This window comes from Ursus americanus, chromosome 14 (assembly GCF_024610735.1).
Source record: "Ursus americanus isolate L20-20 chromosome 14, mUrsAme1.1.p, whole genome shotgun sequence".
Lineage (NCBI taxonomy): Eukaryota > Metazoa > Chordata > Mammalia > Carnivora > Ursidae > Ursus > Ursus americanus.
In genome coordinates this window covers 69,743,220-69,758,555 of record NC_142140.1, presented here as the reverse complement: position 1 = coordinate 69,758,555, position 15,336 = coordinate 69,743,220, and the positions used below count along the sequence as shown (strand labels likewise).

Sequence of the window (15,336 nt, the reverse complement as noted above, 5' to 3'; positions counted from 1 at the left end):
GAATCTTCCTGAAGGTGTGAAATGTTTGCTCTCATGCAAACCATACCTAGGCTCTTCGTCCTCAGATCACCGTGGACCTGTTGGAAAATAGTGAACCTAAAAGTGTCTGCTTTCCCACTTTGAATCATGAGCGCTGCTTCCTTATGAAAGTGCGTTGTCTGGCCGTGGGCGTCTGTGATTCCCACACGCCACACGGCCAGCTGCCCGGTGACCATCTGCAGGTTTGGAAACCTGCAAGAGGACAGCCAGACGCCACCGTGTACTCACTTCCCGTTGTCCTTGTGGCACAGGGGCCCGTGGTCTCTACACAGGGGGTTGAACGTCTTCCCCCTAATCCAGGATGCTGTTATCAGGGAGCACCCAGGTCAGATTGTGGAGGGCTGCGGGTCTGTGAGATTCACGACAGCCCAGGAGGTTCAGAAATCGGGAGCTGTGCCCTCTACCCAGATGGAAGTGATGAAACCAAGTCAGCTGGACATCAGTGTTAAAGAGGGAATTTCTGATAAAACTAATAAGGACGTCTTTGATGGCATGAAAGAGATGTGAGTTACAGTCAGCGGAAGCTTTGGGCATTTTTTTTTTTTTTTCAGTGGAAAGCGTATTTATCTGTCAATCCACAAAACTCCTGCATAGGCTACTGAGATTCAGGTGATAGAACTGAGTGTTTTCGTGTCAGTGTCTGAAACAAAATTTTAACGCGAGAGAGAAATTCTAGACTTGGGATGCTTTCTGCTGTCAGCTTTAGGTGAGATGCGCTGCCAGGGGGGCCAGTGGCAGAGATCTCTACCAGGGGCTTATGCTGTCCTGGGGCTGGAAGGGCTCTGGCCTGTGGGTTCCGCCGTGGCCACACTCCCTCCTGCTCCCCGTAAATGGCGGCTTCGTCCCCTGGCCTTCTGGCGGGGGCCTGGCACTGTTGCAATGAGAGAATTAGATAACAGTGCTCGGTCCTAATAGTCTGTGACAGTAGAAGTGTGAGAAAATGGACACTTACACGCTGTGGCTGGTGCAGCGTTCTATTTATTTTCTTCAGTAGGCTCCATGCCCAGTGTGGGGCTTGAACTCACAACCCTGAGATTAAGAGTTGCCTGCTCCAACCGAACCAGCCAGGCGTCCCCAGGTGTAGCATTTTAGAAAACAAGTTGGCATCGCATATCAAATACCTTGACTTCTGGGTAGCCAGAAGTCTGGCTTACCAATCCCCTGCCCCCTCAAAACTAACCAAAAGGACTTTAAAATAAGCACCAAATAGGAGATTAGCTGCCGCAAGTTTGGACTCAATTAAAGGAAGCTAGGAGCCAACTTCCAGCTCCCGTCTCAGCAGAACAGAGAGCAGTGTTCTGGAAACAAGCATCAGGTTTCCAGTTCATGCCCATAAATTTCCCTTAATTTGGAGGAAGAGGGCTGGTGGCTTGGGCAAGATGACCACAGATCAACGGCTTTCCCAGGCCTCGACCACAGCCTGGGAGAAAACGTGCACAGCCTTGTCTTGGTGTTTTCCTGTGACCTGGTACCTAGAGCAGAGAGTTGGCCTTGGTGTCAGGGCAGAGCCCTCCCCCTTCGGGAAGCATATGTGCACCCGAGGACAGAGGGTGGAGGCCAGGGGGAAACGGAAAAAGGAAATTATGCGTAAAATCGAAATGCATAGAATCACAAAATTCTACTGGGGAACGTGAAACATGATACAGGAACATGAGTCTCTTGATTAAACTTAATACGCCAAGCTAATTAAATTTTAATGTCATCCTAATGACTCTGGAATGAATTATGGAGGGGAGGAGCCATGACTGAGTGATTCTTAAGTTCATCCCGGTGAGGAAACACGAGAACAGCCAGAGAGGGTCTCAGGAAGAAGCTACAAACTGGGGCTAAGAGTGGAACAGTGCCTTGAGAATTCTTGGGCGAAATGCTATATAGCACCATGATTAAACAACTCTTGAAACACAGCAGAATGTGCATGTCCTAAATCGTGACAGAGTAAAAAATAACTGAACTAACAAATATTTACCTTTGATAGTCAGGAATCGACCGGTAATGTCATTTTAATTATAACCTGTTGATCGTTCTCTTCCTTAGACTGAAACCCATGTTTGCATATTTGACTTAAAATTTTAAGTGTTTTATAATCGGAGATCATCCATATGGGAGTGTCATTTCGTGTTCTTTCCCAGCAAAAGCTATATGTTTTTATTTCTATTTTTATTTTTTTAAAAGCTATGTATTTTTAGTTGATAATTCCAGTCTCTGTCCTTTTAACCTAGAAAAGGAATCTCTTATTGGCATTTGAAGCAGCCGAAAGTGTAGGCATCAAACCCAGCCTGGTAAGTATCCCATTTTATATCCTTGTGATACTTTATGCCATCTTCTAAACAATTTCTTATAGAACATTAAAATCCCTTGGCTAAAGATGTGTTACTCATGATCCGTAATATAAAAATATTCATGGGGCACCCGGGTGGCTCAGTCGGTTCAGCATCTGACTCTTGATCTCAGCTCGGGTCTCAATCTCAGGGTTGTGAGTTCAAGCCCTGCATTGGGTTCTGCACTGAGTATGGAGTCTACTTAAAATATATATATATATATATATATTTTTTTTTAATTCAGTTAGTCTAACCACATATGATTTAGAGTTTTTTTCGAAGATTTCATTGTGGATAAATTTCATTTCTGGAAGCACGGTAGACTGAATTATTAAAGCCCTGTTGTTCAAGTCACCTAGAAGTCTGGATAAAATGTAATTATAAAAATATCAACACATAGTTGCAGTCTGAAGAAAGAATGGGAAATGGCCAGATGTCAGAAATTCAAAGAGAAGTGAAAACCAGAGCCACAAGGCATAAACCGAGATTGTGCCCAAGCTCAGAAGTGGGTCTGGGAGTGCTGGTAGAGGGCTCATCGTAAAAGGCTACCTAATGGGGGCGCCTGCGTAGCTCAGCGGTTAAGCGCCTGCCTTCGGCTCAGGGCGTGATCCCGGCGTTACGGGATCGAGCCCCACATCAGGCTCCTCCGCTAGGAGCCTGCTTCTTCCTCTCCCACTCCCCCTGCTTGTGTTCCCTCTCTCGCTGCCTGTCTCTATCTCAAAAAAAAAAAAAAAAAAAAAGGCTATCTAATGGGTGTAGGTTTTATTTAATACCCACACAGGAACAAGAGACAAGGCTCTGAGCTCCCATAAACAGAACAGTAGTACTGAGACCCTTGCACAAACCCAAGCTCACAAAATGACGTTCTTCTTAGGGAAGGGGAAAATAGAAGACGCAACCCGCCCGTCGACGGAAGTGATAAGGAAGCCTGGTCTCCACCTTAGATTTTTTTTTTTTTTTGTGGCCAGAAAAAGGAGAACCTACAAGAAAAGAAAACTGGGCCAGATGAGATTTGGAGTCCAAATTTATAATATCTGTGCTGCAAGGAGACCCTAGTTTATATCATCTGAGGCACAAAAGCATCTGGGCTAGTAGTACAATGGCCACTGAAAATACATTTCCAATCCAAAATTACAAAACACTCAAGAAAATGATCTAGTTGAGCTCGTCAGCAGATAGAGCAAACGAGAGGATCATGTGCCAGAACACGGGATAATAAAATAATAAGAAAGAGGGGCGCCTGGAGGCTCAGTTGTCAAGCGTCTGCCTTCGGCTCAGGGCGTGATCCCGGCGTTATGGGTTCGAGCCCCACATCAGGCTCTTCTGCTATGAGCCTGCTTCTTCCTCTCCCACTCCCCCTGCTTGTGTTCCCTCTCTCGCTGGCTGTCTCTCTCTCTGTCAAATAAATAAATAAAATCTTTAAAATAAAATAAAATAATAAGAAAGAGACTACAGAAGGCTATGTTTAAACATATTAAAGAGATTTAAAAAGGGAATAAAAATCATAAGGAAAAAGTATGTACAATAAAAAAAGGATTTGGAAAAAGAATCAAATGAAACTTGTAGAAATAAAAATTAGGAGTAAAAAAACCCCAGTCGGGTTGAAAACCTGATTAGATAAAGCAGAAGAGAGAACTACTGAGCTGGAAAAGAGAACTAAGGAGATAATCCAGAACATAAAATAGACATTTAAAAAGCAGAATATATAATGGAGGGATTTTATTATATGTATTCAAATTTAAGAAATGGGTGGGCACCTGGGTGGCTCAGTCTCTTGAGCGTTCAACTCTTGATTTTGGCTCAGGTCATGATCTCAGGGTCGTGAGACCCCCCCCCTCTGCCCTTACTCACCACCCCACTCATGCACATGTGTGCGTTCTCTCTCTCTCAAATAAATAAATAAATAAATAAAATCTTAAAAAAAAAAAGACAAATTCAAGAAAGGGAAAACCCAGCTAACAGTTGCTTAAAACCATAAAGCTGTTAATTTTATTTTTTAATGAGAAGTCCAGAAGTAGTTTCAGGATTGGTTCACTGCTCAGTATATAATCAATCAACCAACCCCAGATTGTGTCTTATCTACACTCTACCATCTTTAATCTGTTGGCTCTTTGTCCCCATGTCCTCTGGGGTTGAACATGGCTGCCAAGCTCCAGACATCACTCCCATCTGCTGGACAGAAAGGAGGGGGAACGGATAGAACAAGTACTTCCTATCTTCCCTCTTTGATAAGGAAATCAACAGGCTTCCCAGAGTCCCTCCAGCTCATTAGCAGTACTGGGTTACGTGGCCACCCCAGCTGCAAGGGAGTTTGAGAAAGTAAGCAATTTATATTCTCCATTCTCTTTATCGGGAAGCCTACAAGGGATAGTGAGGTTGGGAATGACTATTAGATTAACCAACTAATAGTGTCTGTTGCAGAGCTTAAGAGAATGGAAGATAAAATCAGACCAATTTCTAAGTCCCATGGCCAGTGGGAATTCCAGAAGAAGAGGAAAGAAAGAATGGGAGAGAGGATATTTGAAGAAATGGTGCCCGAAATTTTTCCAGAATTATGAAAGACCATAGATTCCTAATGAACCTCACACAAGATGAATCATTACAAAATACCTATCTAGACACATCATAACAGAACTGCATAAAAAGTAAAGTGAAGACAGATAATCTATAAGTAATTTCTACTAACCAATAATAGAAAGACAACTAAGTAGAAAATGACCAAAGGCTAGAACAGGCAAACCATGAATGGCTCTTAAACATTTCAAAAGATGTTCAGTCTCATCAGTGATGGGAAAAACCCAAATGGAAGTCACAGTGAGACACAGCTCTGTAACCCTCAGAGGGTGTAGGGAACGTGAGAAATGAAAAAGCAAAAGAACAGCTATCATAGAAACATCAGTACCGTGAACAGTGTGACACCAATATGTTTAAAACAGAATGAGCAATTTTCTAAAGAAACGCAAATACATCTCTTCAAATACTAAATGTAAATATTTCTCCAACACTCACTCAAAACGAAATAGAACATTACCCATTAAAGAAACCGAATTTATTCTTTAAAAATGTCACGCAGGGGCACCTGGGTGGCTCAGTCGTTAAGCGTCTGCCTTCGGCTCAGGGCGTGATCCCAGGGTCCTGGGATCAACCCCCGCATCAGGCTCCCTGCTTCGCTGGGAGCCTGCTTCTTCCTCTCCTACTCCCTCTGCATCTCGCTGGCTGTCTCTCTCTCTGTCAAATAAATAAATAAAATCTTAAAAAAAAAAAATGTAGTCATGCACACAAAAAATCCCTGTAAATCCAAAATCTGAGACTTTTAAGAAACAGACGTCCCTACCACAGAAATAAGAGGCTCGAGAATTTAGAAAGGAGGTGACGTACCCGTCTGGCCAAGATGGAATAAAACGAACCTGATTTATCTTCCCTTCTGAAACACTGAGCAGCTAACAAACAACAGATAATTAACATAAGGAACCAAAGAAAAAACGAGAACTTGTTAGACGAGAGTCTACACAGAATATGTTTTTCTTTGTAGTGTTACAGCTAACATTTGCTTCTTTTTTAATTTAACTTTTTTCCCAATTTTTTTTTATCGGACGTAAGGCAGGAGTTAGTGAAAGCCAGGAATGCGATCATCTTGCTGAACTAATTGTCAGAAGCAGCGGTTTCATTTTTACAGATGTCTGTGAGGAGATACTGACAAGCATAATAATTAACCTCAAAAGCATTTAGGGATGTTTGTGAGCGATTTTACTAGTTGGTGTCGTCAACAGAACAGGAACTTCCTATATTATGAAATTTGCTTTGTCGTAGCTTGATGGGGGTTGAAAAATAGTTCTTCATTACACATGATACTTCTAAGATATATACAGTCAGTATTGGCAGCCGTAATAACCCCAGGCCTTTGATCAAGGCCTATAGCGAGATCAGTGAGGGAAAAAAATTCACTGATAGGTGGACCCAAGTAAATATAGGTTTCTGGGCGTAGCATATTAGCAAGGATGAGATTATTTTTTAAATGGGGCACCTGGGCGGCTCAGTCGTTAAGCGGCTGCCTTCGGCTCAGGGCGTGATCCCGGAGTCCTGGGATCGAGCCCCACATCAGTCTCCTCCGCTAGGAGCCTGCTTCTTCCTCTCCCACTCCCCCTACTTGTGTCCCCTCTCTCGCTGGCTGTCTCTCTCTGTCAAATAAATAAATAAAATCTTTAAAAAAAGAGAGAGATTATTTTTTAAATGAAAGCTCAACCACGTTCTCCCAATTTGAGAACGCATTCCTCCTCAGCCACAGTGTGACAGAGAGGGTTAGCCCGCCATATCACAAGTGTGAGCCCCTCCTCACAGAAAGAATAGGTGAGAGAGGACAGGTGGCCTCACGGCCGTTACTGGAAGAGCAGCCAGCACGTGCGGACCCTCTGAGCGTATCCTGGTGAAGAGACGGCCCTCATGCTGAGTGATGCAGTCCGTGAGGGCGCTGCCTGCCGAGTAAGCCACCCAAACAGTCACCACGCAGAGATCAGGACGGGGAGGTCTCTACGGCTCAGGGTTCTGGGAGGATGTCAAAATGATTCCTTAGGCATAACTCAGCCAGCTCCTCAGTATAAACTTCATGAAGGATACTTAAAGAATTAATTTGAGTTTAATAGTATGAAAGATATTTTTTGTGTGTTTATTATGTGCCAGGCATTTTCTTTTTTTTAAGATTTTATTTATTTATTTAGAGAGAGAGCGTGCGTGCATGCAAGCAGGGGGAGGGGGAGAGGGAGAGAGAGAGAGAGAAGCAGACTCCCCACAGAGCGCAGAGCCCAACATGGTACTTGATCTCGCAACCCTGAGATCATGACCTGAACTGAAATTAAGAGTCAGACGCTTAACCCACTGAGCCACCCAGGCGCCCTCAGGCACTTTCCACGTGTTGACTCATGGAGTCCTCTCAGGAGTCCTGTGAAGACGGATGCTCCTTATAGGCGGAACACTGAGGCAGGTGCAGCTCCGTTAAGGTCACACACTAGTGAATAGCAAAGGCAAGAGTCAGGCAGGCAGGCCTTCTCCAGAGCCCAGGTCTTACCTCCTCCATGGCCATGCATCCAGGACAGCCATGCCCACCTTCTGGGCTCCTAACGCACAAGAGTGCTATGTAGCTCACGCAGTGTTACATTGTAATTTATCCGATTATAGCACTTACCTCCATCCCCCAAAGACCATGAGCTCCCAAGGGCAGGAAGCCTTATCTTTTTTTTCCAGTTATTTTTATTGTGGTAAAATAGATATAACATGATCTAGGCGTCTGTCACTTGGTCAATACCACACTGTCCTGATTCATACAACTTGGTAGATCATGAAATCAGGTCTTCCAACTTGATTCTTCTTAGAATTTGTTTGTCCCAGCACCTTTGATTTATAAATTTTAGACTCACTTTGTCAATATCTACCTCCCAAAAGAGCTTGCAGGGATTTTGACTGGGATCGTGTTGTATCTATAGATCAGATTGAGAAGAATTGACATTTTGTCAATACTCGGTCTTTCTGATCCATGAACATGGAATACTCTCCATTTATTTAGAGCTTCTTGATTTTTTTCCATCAGTGCTTTGTAATTTTTTTGCATGTAGTGTTTTATAAACAAGTTTTCTGCATATAAATTCTTTTTAAAAATTTAATGTCATTTAAATGGTTTGGTTTGGTTTCACATTTCAGTTGTTCATTGATGGCATTGTAATAGGAGAGCTATTGACTGAGATCTTGCTAAACTTGCATATTTGTTCCAACGGGTTTTGTGGTAGACTGGAGTTTTTTACATAGACAATCATGTCATCTGCAAATAGAGATTTAATCCTGCCTTTCCAGTCTGTATGCTTTTTGTTTCTTTTTTCTTTTTTTTTTTTCTTGCCTTATTGCATTAGCTAGAACTTCTGGTACAGTGTTGCGTAGGAAAGGTGAGAGAAGACATCCTTGCCTTGTTCTTTTCTCCTGATCTTAATGGGAAAGTGTTCAGTCTCTCTCCATGAAGTATGAGGTCAACTTTTGGTTTTTGTGTGTATCTTTTATTAGGTAAAAGAAATACCCTTCTATTTTTCTAGCTTTTGGGGAGTTTTTATCATGAATAGTTGTTGAATTTTGTAAACAGGCGTACCTCATTTGTGTTTCACTGTATTGAGCTCCCCGGATACTGCATTTTTTTTTTTTTTACAAACTGTAGGTTTGTGGCAGTCCTGCATCCAGCAAGTCTGTTGGCTCTGTTTTGCCAACAGTACGTGCACTCTTTGTGTCTCTGTATCACATTTTGGTAATTCTTGAAATTATTGTTTATAATGATATTATATTTATTATTATTATATTTGTGATGGTGACCTGTCATCAGTGATTACACCTTGCTGAAAGCTTAGATGATGGTTAGCATTTTTTTTAGCAATAAAATATTTTTTATTTAAGGAATGTACATTTGACCTTTGAACAACACAGAGGTTGGGGGTACCAACCCCCCCCCAGGCCATCAAAAATCTCTATAGCTTTTGACTCCCCAGAAACTTTGCTAATCCTACTGTTGAGCAGAAGCTTTACTGATAATATAAGCAATCAATTAACAAATATTTTGTGTGTTTTGTATATTACATACTGTATTCTTAAAGTGAGGCAGAGGAAAAATATGTTGTTAAGAAAATCATAAGGAAGAGAAAATACATTTATAGTACCATACTGTATTTATCCAAAAAAATCCACGCATAAGTGGATCCACTCGGTTCAGACTTGTGTTGTGTGAGGGTCAAATGTACATTGTTGGGTTTTTCTTAGACATGGGCTGTTGCATACATATTAGGCCACAGTGTAGTGTAAACATAACTTCGATGCACTGGAAACTCAAAAAATTCATTTGACTTGTTTATGCTGTGTTTGCTCTATTGTGGTGGTCTGGAACCGAACACACAAATATCTTCAAGGTATGAGTGTAAATGCTTTTTCTGCATCTGTTGGTATGATCATAGGATTTTTCTTTTTTAGTCTGTTCATATGAATAACACTGATGGATATTGAGCCTTCCTTGCATGCCTGATGTGAACCCCACTTGATCATGATTCAGTTTGCTGATATTTGTTAAGGATTTTTGTGTCTGTGTTCATGTGGGAAGTGGGTAGCTTTCTCGTCACATTTCTGTCTGGTTTGGTATTAGGGCGACGCTGGCTTCACAGAATGAGTGAGGAAGTGTGCCTCCTCTTCTATTTCCTGGAAGATAATGTGTGCAGTTGGTACTAATTCTTCCTTGAGTATTTGGCAGAATTTGCCAGTGAAACCAGCTGGGCCTGGTGCTTTCTATCTTGAAAGGTTTTCACCTACTAATGCGGATGAATGTCACGCAGCCTCAGATTTTGGTTCGGACAGCATACTCTCCCTTCTCCTGAAACGTGCTTCATTATTCCTTCAAACGTGTTCGAACGTGATGTTGACAATGTACCAAAATAGTTTTAGTGTTATTATCGTCAGGTTCAGGCATGTGATGAGATAGTCTGAGTAGAGCTCTGAATATTGCTCAGGACTTCCGTGTCCTGAGTCGGAAGACACATCCTTGCCACCGATAGGCTGGTAATTCTTTAGCACAACCAAGAAGCAAAACTCGTAAAATGTATTTAGGCACCGTGGAAACAAAATAAGTGGCCAGTTACGGGTCTCATTTCTGTCCCCACCCAAGAACAGATGTGCTAAGTAAGCTCAGCCTTGCTTTTCCACCCACCCCTGCTCCTGGCTTTACCTCGGAGTCCTTTCCTGCTGTTCTCTCGTGACCACGAGAGAATCCAAATGCAATCCCAGAGTGAATTATTTCATACGTTGAGCGGCAGACGTTTCAGGAACGTTTGACCGGCTTCTTGACAGACCAGCCAGCCCTCCTGCCTGTCACTCTCTGGCCTCTACTGTCTGCTTGCTGATCGCCTATGAAACGAAGGGGGAAAGAACAACAACAACCAACATGAAATGGTCTAACACTGAATTCCAATAAGACAGTGGTTGCGGGTTCAGTTGGTTCAAGGCGTCTATGGTCAATCCCGTTTTGTGGGAATTCATCTCAAGCCAGGAATCCAACAACACCCCACAGAGATGCTTTCCGCCAAGTCTGTAACGTGAAGAAGTAAACACAGACTACACGCCGCACTAGATGTCATGTGGGGTGGCCGTTCTTGGACTGTGCGCCTCAGCCACCATGACAGCCAGCGACACGGCACAGCAGCATGTGAAATCGTGTATGGAAAACGATGAGTGAAAAAACACAGAGGGCGCCCGGGTGGCTCAGTCGGTTGAGCGTCCGACTCTTGATTTCAGCTCAGGTCATGATCTCAGGGTCGTGAGATCGAGCCCTACGTTGGGCTTGAGATTCCCTCTCTCCCTCTGCCCCCTTCCACCACCCCCCTTAAAAAATATAATAAAATAAAGGCACAGAGCACACGATAGTACGTCCACATGATGGAAGCGTGGGAGAACATAGGTGTACATTCCAACAGAACTTAGAAAAGTGGAACTCATTCTCTTGATAATGGAATGATGGATGACTTTCTCTTTACAAAACTTTTTTTAATGCTGTCATGCTATTAAGATGCAAGGGGCAGGAAGTCATGTCTAATGTATTTCAAAAGGGGACAGTATCTCGGGGCGCCCGGGTGGCGCAGTCAGTTAAGCATCTGCCTTCAGCTGGGTTGCGATCCTGGCATCCTGGCATCGAGTCCTGCATCGGGCTCCCGGCTAGGCGGGGAGTCTGCTTCTCCCTCTGCCCCTCCCCTCCTCATGCTCTCTCTCTCTCTCTCTCTCTTTCTCAAATAAATCTTAAAAGAAATTTTTTTTAAAGGGGCGGTATCTCCTGATTAAGTAGAAATAAAACACTTTTCTTTTCACTAATCACATTTAACAGCACTTCAGTGTTGCCTACACCTTCTGTCCGAGCAGGTGGAAGAGGGTTTCTAGGCAGCAGCAGCCCCAACCTGGATCCGAGCCCCATCATGGGAAGGGGGTGGGAGGTTGTGGCGTCCCAGCGTGACCTATTCTTTTCTCCCGCAGGAGCTCAGCGAGATGCTGTACACGGACCGGCCCGACTGGCAGAGCGTGATGCAGTACGTCGCCCAGATCTACAAGTACTTTGAGACGTAGAGCCCAACGGCCCGAGAGCCGCCGCCCGCCGAGGCCTGCAGCTGGTCCTCGAAGCACCTGGTCACTTTCCGCAGGCCCCGCTCCATCCACCGCCCACAGCGCTCCATGGGGGGGGGACAAGAAGCCGAGCTGGGTTCCGCCATGCATCCGTCCGCTTTAAATCCAGATGCATTTGGAGCGTCGGCTGGGGAAGCTCTGCTCCCCCACGGGCCTCCCTCCTCCCAGCCCCGGCTCCCTCCAGGAGAACCCACTAGGACATCTCTGGTCATGCAGTGCGACTTCCCCCCGTGAGCTGCCGAGATCCACCACAAATAGCACTTCCAAAGCAGTCATCTTTTCACTAAAACCCAGGCTTCTGCCTTTAGAAAAACTCTGCCCTAGCCCCTGCCCACCCCCTGCAAAAAAGAAACACCCCACAAAACACGAAAAGACACACATTCCGCTCTCGCGCTGCCTGGAAACCCTGAGCCCTGCCTTCTTGGGAAATGTGCTTGCGAGCTAGATAACAGTTGGGACACCTAGAACGTGATCCCACTGTTCAGATCTTGCTGTCACTTCCTGGAATCTTTGGATGGAAGAGAAGTGTGAGAAAACAGAGCAGCCGCGGGGTGGGTGGCTGCGGAGTCCCCGCGGGGTGGCCCGCAGACAGAAGTGTGCGTCTGTGCGCTTGCACGGGCTCACGCTCAGAGCTCCCGTGCTGCAAGGGAGACGTCAGCCCCTGTCGCCCCCTCCCTTTGCGTGTCGTCGTCCCCCGCCCCCATTCCCATTCCCGTTCACGCTCACACACGTTCGTCCCCATGCAGAACGTTCCTCGCGTGCCCACCCAGGTCTTCGTGTGTTTGCACACACAGGCCCAAGAGGTGTGTGTCTGGGGAGACGGGGCAGACAGCAAATGTTCACACTATTTCAACTCCGGACTTGGTTTTTAGCACCTCATCAGGCCCTTCACTTTTGCAGCCGAAGCAAAGCCCTGAGGGGTGGGCAGAGATGGCTCCTCCCCTTCGCCGGAGCAGGAGCGTGGGGGTGGGCTCGGGAGTGCAGGTGGGCGCCCTGGGCGGGTGTTCTTGTTGGGCACATCCGTGCGCATTCCGTCTCCCGTGAAGGTGTGACTCCCATGGGTTGTCAGGTGACTCGTCAGCACCCATCACCTGCTGGTGCGAGTGCCCCCCCCCCCCAAAGGGCCATCTTTTCCCAGTTCCTGTCCTGGAAGAAGTGTGAGCTCGGCGCCTCCCTCCGGACGCCCTCAGGAGAGGTGGCAGCTGGGCTCTGCGGAGGGCCCACCCCCATTCTCAAGCTGCCACCCCGCCCGCTGCCAGTTCTCCTTTGTGGCCCGAGGTCAGAACCTCCCCGGGAGCTGGTTCAAAAGACACACCCCTGGCCTGCCCCATCCGTTGAATCAGAGGAGCTGGAACAGCGGGGGCGGGGGATCCACTCTGTGTATTTTCAGAGTTCCCCTGACAACCGAGAGAAGAGAACGCCTTTGATCTCGCTCCCCAGGGCCGGGCCATGAGCAAGGTTGCTGCTGGGCACATTGGCAAGGGTGACCCCCTCCGTGGCTCCCTTGTCTTCACCTGGAAGGCAGAGGGACAGTCTGAGCAAATTTAATTTACCCCTTCCTGATGCACAAATGGAAGGGACTCCTTGTGTTGCCTCAGGCATCTGTCCTTTGTTGACATAACTGATACATTTTCATTACCCGGAACTTCTGCCTTGCTGTCCAGGGCAGGGGGGGCGGGCAGGTAATATCCCGAGTGGCTGGGTCGAGCCGTCGGGTTGTTGTGTTTAATCTGGGATTACTGTAGGGTCTGTGTGGGAGGCAACTGAGGTTCTTGGGACACATGGAAGGGGTGCTTAACATTATTGGTGCCCCGTTTGTAGTGATTACCGTAAATGAGCCCGATGATCCCGTTCTGGGCCAGGCCGCGTCTCTGCAGAGGTGCTGCTGCTCTTTCCCCTCCCCCTACGCTTGGAGCCTGCTCCCTGTAGGTGAAAAAGAAGGGAAAAAATGTCATATAAAAGAAAGGCCATGTACGATTTATTTTTATAACTCAAAGAAGCTCCTTGACTACCATTTTCTTTGCCAGTGGGCATGTTTCTAGAAGGGGAAATGTGTGTCCTGCTCATAGGAACACAGGTGGTGGTGGGGGCCCGTCTGGCCCTGCAGGCACCAGGCCTTCCAGCACTTGCGGGGCCTGGGTCGGGGGACGCTGTCCCGGCCCTGGGGCTTGGGCCACAGGAAGGGGTTTTTAGACCCATTTTTAGCCGGAGCGCTCCGAGCACAAGGTGAACGTGTCAGCCAATTGTAGTGTTTCCAGTTTTCTGTCCCGAGCCACTTGTGTTCCCATCTTCCTTCAGCCGCTAGTCATTTAAAGTCACATGGTGGTTCTGCAGATTTCTCCCCCTTGCCCCGCCCCCGCCGCCTTTTTTTTTAAATGCATTGTTCTAGAAAAGACAGATGCAAAATGCAAGACCCAGAAGAGTGGGGTTTTCTAAAGACCTAGGAAGATGTGTGTGGTTTTCTTGGTCGTGAGATCTTCCATGGACGGGAGCCGTGTTGCCTGAGGAGGGTTAGCGCCCCAGCCCCTGCTCCCCGGGGTTCGCGTTCTGAGGAACCCGGCAAACGCCCACTTGTCTCGTCCCAGTCCCTTCTGACTTCAGAAATGAGGTTAGTCTCTGGTTTTCGTTCTTCATTCAGCTGTCGATTTGGAGCTTTTGTCGAGACCATCCGAAGCATCCCAAAGCCGTTAGCCATCTGGCGGTGATGAGCATCTGCAGGGTTCTCTTCCCCCAGACACCCCGGGCCGTTTCTCTGAAGCTCCCCCTCCCACTTCCCCATGGGGCAGGGCGGGCATCTCACTGGCTGTGGAAGGAGAGGACCCGGGCCCTTCTCGCCACACCCCAGCTGTAGCCCCTCCTGTCCCCAGCTTGCCTGCCCTTTGGGGATGAACCGCTGAGATCGTGCGGTGAGAGATCTAGAGCCTAGCTCCCTTTTTAAGAAGTATTTTTTAATATCTCCTTCACCTAGGCTCCCTGGGTGTTTCACTTTCCTTGACCCAGCTTAGACTTTGGCTAAGTCTAGACCGCCCTCCATAGCTCGCTAATTTTAACTACGTTAGTCGAATGCCGTTGATACATCTGTGGCCTCGTTTCTACAAAGAGCACACCCAGCACCGTCAGGCCATGACACGCCGACACGGATGTATTGACTGTGAACATGGCAGCGAATGGTGTATGACTGTGGAATATTTCTAATAAATCTATTTTGTTTCGGTCTGATGGTGAATTTTTCCCGGTGACATTTGCTGTTCCTCTTTTGTCGAAATGCCTAAGCTTCCGTTCCAACTAGCACTTTCTTGCCTTCTGAAATTCCTTGTTGGGCCGCGGTCCCCACCGAGCTGTTCTTGCCGGCGTTACTGGAAGTTACCAGAAAGGACTGGAGTCCCGATGGCTTTTCTGCCTCCTCTCATTCACGGCTCTCTTGCTGGGACTGCGGTCCCTTGGGTGAGTGACCCTTGAGGACCGACACAGGGTGCTGCAGAGCTGCCCAGGCGAGCCTGGTGTGAGCCTGGTACCGGGCCTGGAAACCACAGGCCGGGATGGCGCGAGGTTGAAGAGGCAGACTTCATATGGACTCGAACAGACTTGGGATGCCTGCTGCGTTCAGAGCCTGGTGCTTCAGGCATCGTGGGAGGCCCCGGCTCCCTGGTGTCCTAGTGGCCAGCCCCACCCATGGGACAGGAGAAGGGAGGCTGCCCGCCCTCGGCCCCAGAATCTTCGCTTCTCCCTCCTCCCGGGGGAGTTCCACTGTCAGGCCTTTGTCGGGCCTTTGTCTCCAGAGGGACCCTCCTGTCTTCTG

At 46.9% G+C, this 15,336-nt stretch overlaps 1 protein-coding gene across 7 annotated transcripts in view; it reads left to right on the top strand.

Moving 5' to 3' along the window:
* SPECC1 (sperm antigen with calponin homology and coiled-coil domains 1) overlaps positions 1-14,756 on the top strand; it is a 257,749-nt gene extending 242,993 nt beyond the window's left edge. For all 7 annotated transcript variants that reach the window (XM_045778245.2, XM_045778240.2, XM_045778241.2 and 4 more), the window contains 2 exons: positions 2,259-2,318; positions 11,391-14,756. In XM_045778245.2, the coding sequence (XP_045634201.2) occupies positions 2,259-2,318; positions 11,391-11,480 (150 nt within the window). In that variant the 3' untranslated portion in view covers positions 11,481-14,756. The remainder of the gene's footprint in view (positions 1-2,258; positions 2,319-11,390) is intronic.
* The last annotated feature ends 580 nt before the right edge of the window (positions 14,757-15,336 follow it).